The sequence below is a fragment of the Lampetra fluviatilis genome, unplaced genomic scaffold (assembly GCF_964198595.1).
Source record: "Lampetra fluviatilis unplaced genomic scaffold, kcLamFluv1.1 SCAFFOLD_1423, whole genome shotgun sequence".
Classification (NCBI taxonomy): Eukaryota; Metazoa; Chordata; class Hyperoartia; order Petromyzontiformes; family Petromyzontidae; genus Lampetra; species Lampetra fluviatilis.
Genome location: NW_027621725.1, coordinates 5,001 through 15,237, shown reverse-complemented (window position 1 = coordinate 15,237; position 10,237 = coordinate 5,001). Strand labels below are relative to the sequence as shown.

The 10,237-nt window shown below is 52.4% G+C and overlaps 1 protein-coding gene across 1 annotated transcript in view; it reads left to right on the top strand.

Annotated features, from left to right (window-relative positions):
* Window positions 1–873: 873 nt before the first annotated feature.
* The window catches only part of LOC144955623 (nipped-B-like protein), a gene marked incomplete at its 3' end in the record, with an annotated part of 14,314 nt that continues 4,950 nt past the window's right edge, over window positions 874–10,237 (top strand). Inside the window, exons 1-5 of the mRNA XM_078885795.1 lie at window positions 874–930; window positions 1,917–2,003; window positions 2,710–2,941; window positions 6,813–6,970; window positions 8,844–8,924. Of these exons, the coding sequence (XP_078741921.1) occupies window positions 913–930; window positions 1,917–2,003; window positions 2,710–2,941; window positions 6,813–6,970; window positions 8,844–8,924 (576 nt within the window). The remainder of the gene's footprint in view (window positions 931–1,916; window positions 2,004–2,709; window positions 2,942–6,812; window positions 6,971–8,843; window positions 8,925–10,237) is intronic.

The following is a 10,237-nucleotide window of genomic DNA, read 5'->3' as shown; positions in this document are numbered from 1 at the left end:
CTGAGCAGCGAAGCAGCCAAACTCAAGTCCATGGGCATCATGAACAAGGTGGTGACCCTACACACTCACAATCCCCTACACACAATCCCCTATATACACAGCTGCTGGCTGAGCTGAGCAGCGAAGCAGCCAAACTCAAGTCCATGGGCATCATGAACAAGGTGGTGACCCTACACACAATCCCCTACACACAATCCCCTATATACACAGCTGCTGGCTGAGCTGAGCAGCGAAGCAGCCAAACTCAAGTCCATGGGCATCATGAACAAGGTGGTGACCCTACACACAATCCCCTACACACAATCCCCTATATACACAGCTGCTGGCTGAGCTGAGCAGCGAAGCAGCCAAACTCAAGTCCATGGGCATCATGAACAAGGTGGTGACCCTACACACAATCCCCTACACACAATCCCCTATATACACAGCTGCTGGCTGAGCTGAGCAGCGAAGCAGCCAAACTCAAGTCCATGGGCATCATGAACAAGGTGGTGACCCTACACACAATCCCCTACACACAATCCCCTATATACACAGCTGCTGGCTGAGCTGAGCAGCGAAGCAGCCAAACTCAAGTCCATGGGCATCATGAACAAGGTGGTGACCCTACACACAATCCCCTACACACAATCCCCTATATACACAGCTGCTGGCTGAGCTGAGCAGCGAAGCAGCCAAACTCAAGTCCATGGGCATCATGAACAAGGTGGTGACCCTACACACAATCCCCTACACACAATCCCCTATATACACAGCTGCTGGCTGAGCTGAGCAGCGAAGCAGCCAAACTCAAGTCCATGGGCATCATGAACAAGGTGGTGACCCTACACACTCACAATCCCCTATACACACAATCCCCTATATACACAGCTGCTGGCTGAGCTGAGCAGCGAAGCAGCCAAACTCAAGTCCATGGGCATCATGAACAAGGTGGTGACCCTACACACACACAATCCCCTATATACACAATCCCCTCCACACACAATCCCCTATGTACACAATCCCCTACACACACAATCCCCGATATACACAATCCCCTATACACACAATCCCCTATACACACAATCCCCTATACACACAATCCCCTATACACACAATCCCCTATGCACACAATCTTCTATACACACAATCCCCTATACACACAATCCCCTACACACACAACTTGCAGGTGTAACCGTTCTTCGCACGGAAATTAATATGCGGGTGACGTCACATCTGTGACGTCACAGATGTGACGTCACAGATGTGACGTCACAGATGTGACGTCACATATGTGACGTCACCGCTCACTTGCCGTGTAAAATATATCCATTATTGACGATGTTGTGGTGGTTGTTGTTGACGATGTTGTGGTGGTTGACGATGTTGTGGTGGTGGTTGTTGTTGACGATGTTGTGGTGGTTGACGATGTTGTGGTGGTGGTGGTTGTTGACGTTGACGATGTTGTGGTGGTGGTTGCGGTGGTTGTGGTTGTTGACGATGTTGTGGTGGTGGTTGTGGTGATGGTGGTTGTTGACGATGCTGTGGTTGTGGTGGTTGTGGTTGTGGTGATGGTGGTTGTTGACGATGCTGTGGTTGTGGTTGTGGTGGTTGTGGTGATGGTGGTTGTTGACGATGCTGTGGTTGTGGTTGTGGTGGTTGTGGTGATGGTGGTTGTTGACGATGCTGTGGTTGTGGTTGTGGTGGTTGTGGTTGTGGTGATGGTGGTTGTTGACGATGCTGTGGTTGTGGTGGTTGTGGTTGTGGTGATGGTGGTTGTTGACGATGCTGTGGTTGTGGTTGTGGTGGTTGTGGTTGTGGTGATGGTGGTTGTTGACGATGCTGTGGTTGTGGTTGTGGTGGTTGTGGTTGTGGTGATGGTGGTTGTTGACGATGCTGTGGTTGTGGTTGTGGTGGTGGTTGTTGTTGTTGTGTAGATCTCGACGGAGCGGACGGTGAAGCTGCTGAACGTGCTGGAGAAGAACATGAGGGACGGTGCCAAACTGCACACGCTGCTCAGTCACGTGAGCTAGTCCACCACTAGTCCACCACTAGTCCACCACTAGTCCACCACACTGCTAGTCCACCACACTGCTAGTCCACTAAGCCGCCAGTCCACCACACCACTAGTCCACCGCTAGTCCACCACTAGTCCACCACTAGTCCACCACACTGCTAGTCCACCACACTGCTAGTCCACTAAGCCGCCAGTCCACCACACCACTAGTCCACCGCTAGTCCACCACTAGTCCACCATTAGTCCACCACACTGCTAGTCCACCACACTGCTAGTCCACTAAGCCGCCAGTCCACCACACCACTAGTCCACCGCTAGTCCCCCACGCCGCTAGTCCACCGCTAGTCCACCACTAGTCCACCACGCCTCTACTCCACCACTCCGCCAGTCCACCACGCCACTACTCCACCACTCCGCCAGTCCACCACGCCACTACTCCACCACTCCGCCAGTCCACCACGCCACTACTCCACCACACCGCCAGTCCACCACTCTGCTAGTCCACCAACTAGTCCACCACTAGTCCACCAACACCCCCTCGTTGTCCAGGAGCGCACGAGAGTGAGGACGAAGAGCGACTGTGGAGGGACCTCATCTTGGAGCGAGTCTCCAAGTCACCAGTCCACCACTAGTCCACCACACCTATACTCCACCACGCCGCCAGTCCACCAACTAGTCCACCACTAGTCCACCAACACCCCCTCGTTGTCCAGGAGCACGAGAGTGAGGACGAAGAGCGACTGTGGAGGGACCTCATCTTGGAGCGAGTCTCCAAGTCTGCGGACGCTGCGCTCGCCGCTCTGCGGATCCTCACGTCACCCGCGATGCCCAAAGCCGCCTACATCGACGACGTCATCGAGCGCGCCGTCGCCTTCACCAAGTTCCACCTGCAGAACACGCTCTACCCAGAGTACGACCCCGTCTACCGCGTGCACCCCGACGGAGGTACGCGCTCGCCTACCTACTCACCCACTCACCTACCTACTCACTCACTCGCCCACTCACCTACCTACTCACTCACTCGCCCACTCACCTACACAGAACACGCTCTACCCAGAGTACGACCCCGTCTACCGCGTGCACCCCGACGGAGGTACGCGCTCACCTACCTACTCACTCACTCACCTACCTACTCACTCACTCACCCACTCACCTACTCACTCACCCACTCACCTATTCACTCACTCACCTACTCACTCACTCACCTACTCACCTACCTACCTACCTACTCACTCACTCAATCGCTCGCTCACTCACTCACTCGCTCACTCACCTACCTACTCACTCACTCGCCCACTCACCTACACAGAACACGCTCTACCCAGAGTACGACCCCGTCTACCGCGTGCACCCCGACGGAGGTACGCGCTCGCCTACCTACTCACTCACTCACCTACCTACTCACTCACTCACCCACTCACCTACTCACTCACCCACTCACCTATTCACTCACTCACCTACTCACTCACTCACCTACTCACCTACCTACCTACCTACTCACTCACTCAATCGCTCGCTCACTCACTCACTCGCTCACTCACCTACCTACTCACTCACTCGCCCACTCACCTACACAGAACACGCTCTACCCAGAGTACGACCCCGTCTACCGCGTGCACCCCGACGGAGGTACGCGCTCACCTACCTGCTCGCTCGCCTACCTACCCGCTCGCCCGCTCACCTACTCGCTCGCTCACTCGCTCAATCGCTCGCTCACTCACCTACTCACCCACTCACTCACTCACCCACTCACCTACCTACCTACTCGCTCGCTCAATCACTCGCTCGCTCAATCGGTCACTCACTCACCTACTCACCTACCTACTCACCTACCTACCTACCCGTTCGCCCGCTCACTCACTCGCTCACTCACCTACTCACCTACCTACTCACCTACCTACTCACCTACCTACCTACCCGTTCGCCCGCTCACTCACTCGCTCACTCACTCACCTACTCACCTACCTACTCACCTACCTACTCACTCACTCACCCACTCACCTACCTACTCACTCACTCACCCACTCACCTACCTACTCACTCACTCACCCACTCACCTACCTACTCACTCACTCACCCACTCACCTACCTACTCACATGTTCACTCACTCAATCGCTCGCTCACTCACTCACCCACTCACCTACTCACTCGCCTACCTACTCACTCACTCACCTACCTACTCACTCACTCACCCACTCACCTACCTACTCACTCACTCGCTCACTCACCTACACAGAACACGCTCTACCCAGAGTACGACCCCGTCTACCGCGTGCACCCCGACGGAGGTACGTACTCGCCTACCTACTCACCTACCTACTCACCTACCTACCTACCCGCTCGCCCGCTCACTCACTCGCTCACTCACCTACTCACCTACCTACTCACCTACCTACTCACCTACCTACCTACCCGCTCGCCCGCTCACTCACTCGCTCACTCACTCACCTACTCACCTACCTACTCACCTACCTACTCACTCACTCACCCACTCACCTACCTACTCACTCACTCACCCACTCACCTACCTACTCACTCACTCACCCACTCACCTACCTACTCACTCACTCACCCACTCACCTACCTACTCACTCACTCACCTACTCACTCACTCACCCACTCACCTACCTACTCACTCACTCACCCACTCACCTACCTACTCACATGTTCACTCACTCAATCGCTCGCTCACTCACTCACTCACTCACCCACTCACCTACTCACTCGCCTACCTACTCACTCACTCACCTACCTACTCACTCACCTACCTACCTACCCGCTCGCCCGCTCACTCACTCGCTCACTCACCTACTCACCTACCTACTCGCTCGCTCAATCGCTCGCTCAATCGGTCACTCACTCACTCACCTACCCACTCACCCACTCACCTACTCACCTACCTACTCGCTCGCTCACTTACTCACCTACCTACCTACCTACTCACTCACTCAATTACTCGCTCGCTCACTCACTTACCCACTCACCTACCGGCTCACCCACTCACCTACCTACTCACTTGTTCACTCACTCAATCGCTCGCTCACTCACTCACCCACTCACCTACTCGCTTGTCTACCTACTCACTCACTCACCTACTCACCTACACAGAACACGCTGTACCCAGAGTACGACCCAGTCTACCGCGTGCACCCCGACGGAGGTACGCACTCGCCTACCTACTCACTCACTCACCCACTCACCTACCTACTCACTCACTCGCTCACTCACCTACACAGAACACGCTCTACCCAGAGTACGACCCAGTCTACCGCGTGCACCCCGACGGAGGTACGCGCTCACCTACCTGCTCGCTCGCCTACCTACCCGCTCGCCCGCTCACCTACTCGCTCGCTCACTCGCTCAATCGCTCGCTCACTCACCTACTCACCCACTCACTCACTCACCCACTCACCTACCTACCTACTCGCTCGCTCAATCACTCGCTCGCTCAATCGGTCACTCACTCACCTACCCACTCACCTACTCACCTACCTACTCGCTTGTTCACTCACTCACCTACCCGCTGACCTACCCACTCACCTACTCACCTACCTACTTGCTTGTTCACTCACTCAATCGCTCGCTCACTCACTCACTCACCTACTCACCTACCTACTCGCTTGTTCACTCACTCACTCACTCACCTACCCGCTGACCTACCGGCTCACCCACTCGCCTACCTACTCATTCACTCGCTCACTCGCTCGCTCGCTCGCTCGCTCACCCACTCACTCGCTCACTCGCTCACTCACCTAATCACCTACCTACTCACTTGTTCACTCACCTACTCACCTACACAGAACACGCTGTACCCCGAGTACGACCCCGTCTACCGCGTGCACCCAGACGGAGGTATGCACTCGTCTACCTACTCACCCACTCACCTACTCACTCACCCACTCACCTACTCACTCACCCACTCACCTACTCACCTACTCACTCACCCACTCACCTACTCACTCACCCACTCACCCACTCACCTACTCACTCACCCACTCACCTACTCACCTACTCACTCACCCACTCACCTACTCACTCACCCACTCACCCACTCACCTACTCACTCACCCACTCACCTACTCACCTACTCACTCACCCACTCACCTACTCACTCACCCACTCACCCACTCACCTACTCACTCACCCACTCACCTACTCACTCACCCACTCACCTACTCACTCACCCACTCACCTACTCACTCACCCACTCACCTACTCACTCACCCACTCACCCACTCACTCACCCACTCACCTACTCACTCACCCACTCACCCACTCACCTACTCACACACTCACCTGCTCACTCACCCACTCACCCACTCACCCACTCACCCACTCACCCACTCACCCACTCACCTATTCACTCACTCACCTACTCACCTACTCACCCACTCACCCACTCACCTACTCGCTGACCTACCGGCTCACCTACCCACTCACCTACCTATCTACTCGCTCACTCACTCAATCACTCGCTCACTCGGATTGTTGTGGTTGTGCTGGTGGTGATTGTTGTGGTTGTGCTGATGGTGATTGTGGTTGTGCTGGTTGTGCTGGTGGTGGTGGTGGTTGTGGTGGTTGTGGTTGTGCTGGTGGTGGTGGTGGTGGTTGTGGTTGTGCTGGTGGTGATTGTTGTGGTTGTGCTGATGGTGATTGTGGTTGTGCTGGTTGTGCTGGTGGTGGTGGTGGTTGTGGTGGTTGTGGTTGTGCTGGTGGTGGTGGTGGTGGTTGTGGTTGTGCTGGTGGTGGTGGTTGTGGTTGTGCTGATGGTGATTGTGGTGGTTGTGGTGATTGTGGTGGTGGTGTTGTGGGTAGACCTGCTGACCAGCTCGCGCTCCAAGCGTGCGCGTCACCATGGCGGTGGCCACCGCCAGAAGGCCGTGGTGCTTCTATACAACCGCTCCTGCGACCTGGTCACAGAGCTCGCTGAGCTCCTAGACATCCAGCTGCTGACTGACACCACCATCCTGCAGGTTCAACACTACACCACATCATACACTACTACACTACTACATGATACACTACTACACTATACACTACTACACTACATCATACACTACATTACACTACTACATTATACACTATACACTACACTATACACTACAAGACTACACTATACACTACACTATACACTACACTATACACTACACTATACACTACAACACTACACTATACACTACACTATACACTACACTATACACTACACTACATGATACACTACACTACTACACTATACACTACACTATACACTACTACACTATACACTACACTATACACTACTACACTACATCATACACTACATTACACTACTACATTATACACTATACACTACACTATACACTACACTATACACTACAACACTACACTATACACTACACTATACACTACACTACATGATACACTACACTATACACTACTACACTATACACTACACTATACACTACTACACTATACACTACACTACTACACTATACACTACTACACTATACTATACACTACACTATACACTACTACACTATACACTACACTACTACACTATACACTACTACACTATACTATACACTACACTATACACCACTACACTATACACTACATGATACACCACACTACTACATTATACACTACATCATACACTACATGATACACTACATCATACACTACATGATACACTACACTACACTATACATTACACTATACACCACATCATACACTACTACACTACATGATACACTACTACACTACATCATACACTACTACACTACATCATACACTACTACACTACATCATACACTACTACACTACAACACTACACTACTACACCACATCATACACTACTACACTACATGATACACTACTACACTACATCATATACTACTACACTACATCATACACTACTACACTACATGATACACTACTACACTACATCATACACTACTACACTACATCATACACTACTACACTACATCATACACTACTACACTACATCATACACTACTACACTACATCATACACTACTACACTACATCATACACTACTACACTACAACACTACACTACTACACTACATCATACACTACTACACTACTACACTACATCATACACTACTACACTACAACACTACACTATACACTACACGATACACTACATCATACACTACACTACTACACTACATCATACACTACTACACTACAACACTACACTACTACACTACATCATACACTACTACACTACATGATACACTACTACACTACATGCTACACTACTACACTACATCATACACTACTACACTACAACACTACACTACTACACTACATGCTACACTACTACACTACAACACTACACTACTACACCACATCATACACTACTACACTACATCATACACTACTACACTACATGATACACTACTACACTACATCATACACTACTACACTACATGATACACTACTACACTACATCATACACTACTACACTACATCATACACTACTACACTACATGCTACACTACTACACTACAACACTACACTACTACACTACATCATACACTACTACACTACAACACTACACTATACACTACACGATACACTACATCATACACTACACTACTACACTACATCATACACTACTACACTACAACACTACACTACTACACTACATGATACACTACTACACTACATGATACACTACTACACTACATGCTACACTACTACACTACATCATACACTACTACACTACAACACTACACTACTACACTACATGCTACACTACTACACTACATGATACACTACTACACTACAACACTACACTACACCCCCTCTGTAACCCCCCCTCTACCCCCTTGTACCCCCAGATCTCATCGATGGGGATCACTCCGTTCTTTGTGGAGAATGTGAGTGAGCTACAGCTCAGTGCGATCAAGCTCGTCACTACGGTGAGGCCGCTCACCACTCGCTCACCACTCACTCACCACTCGCTCACTCGCTCACTTCGCTCGCTCACTCGCTCACTTCGCTCACTCGCTCACCACTCACTCGCTCACTCGCTCGCTCACTCGCTCGCTCACCACTCACTCGCTCACTCGCTCGCTCACTCGCTCACTCGCTCACTCGCTCACCACTCGCTCGCTCACTCGCTCGCTCACTCGCTCACCACTCACTCGCTCACCACTCACTCGCTCACTCGCTCGCTCACTCGCTCACTCGCTCACTCGCTCACCACTCGCTCGCTCACTCGCTCGCTCACTCGCTCACTCGCTCACTCGCTCACCACTCACTCGCTCACCACTCACTCGCTCACCACTCACTCACCACTCGCTCACTCCTCACTCACCACTCACTCACTCACCACTCACTCACCACTCGCTCACTCGCTCGCTCACCCACTCGCTCACCACTCGCTCACCACTCGCTCACCACTCACTCACTCACCACTCACTCACCACTCACTCACTCACTCACCACTCGCTCACCACTCGCTCACCACTCACTCACCACTCGCTCACTCACCACTCGCTCACTCGCTCGCTCACTCGCTCACTCGCTCACCACTCACTCGCTCACTCACTCGCTCGCTCACCACTCACTCACTCACCACTCACTCACCACTCGCTCACCACTCGCTCACTCACTCACCACTCGCTCACCACTCACTCACCACTCACTCACTCACCACTCGCTCACCACTCACTCACCACTCGCTCACCACTCGCTCACCACTCGCTCACCACTCACTCACCACTCACTCGCTCACCACTCGCTCACCACTCACTCACCACTCACTCACCACTCACTCACTCACTCACCACTCACTCACCACTCGCTCACCACTCGCTCACTCGCTCGCTCACTCGCTCACCACTCACTCACCACTCGCTCACTCACCACTCACTCACTCACTCACCACTCACTCACCACTCGCTCACCACTCACTCACCACTCGCTCACCACTCACTCACTCGCTCACTCACTCGCTCACTCGCTCACTCGCTCACTCGCTCACCACTCACTCGCTCACTCACTCGCTCGCTCACCACTCACTCACCACTCACTCACTCACCACTCACTCACTCACCACTCGCTCACTCACTCACCACTCGCTCACCACTCACTCACCACTCGCTCACCACTCACTCACCACTCGCTCACCACTCACTCGCTCACTCGCTCATTCACCACTCACTCACTCACCACTCGCTCACTCACCACTCACTCACTCACCACTCACTCACCACTCGCTCACCACTCG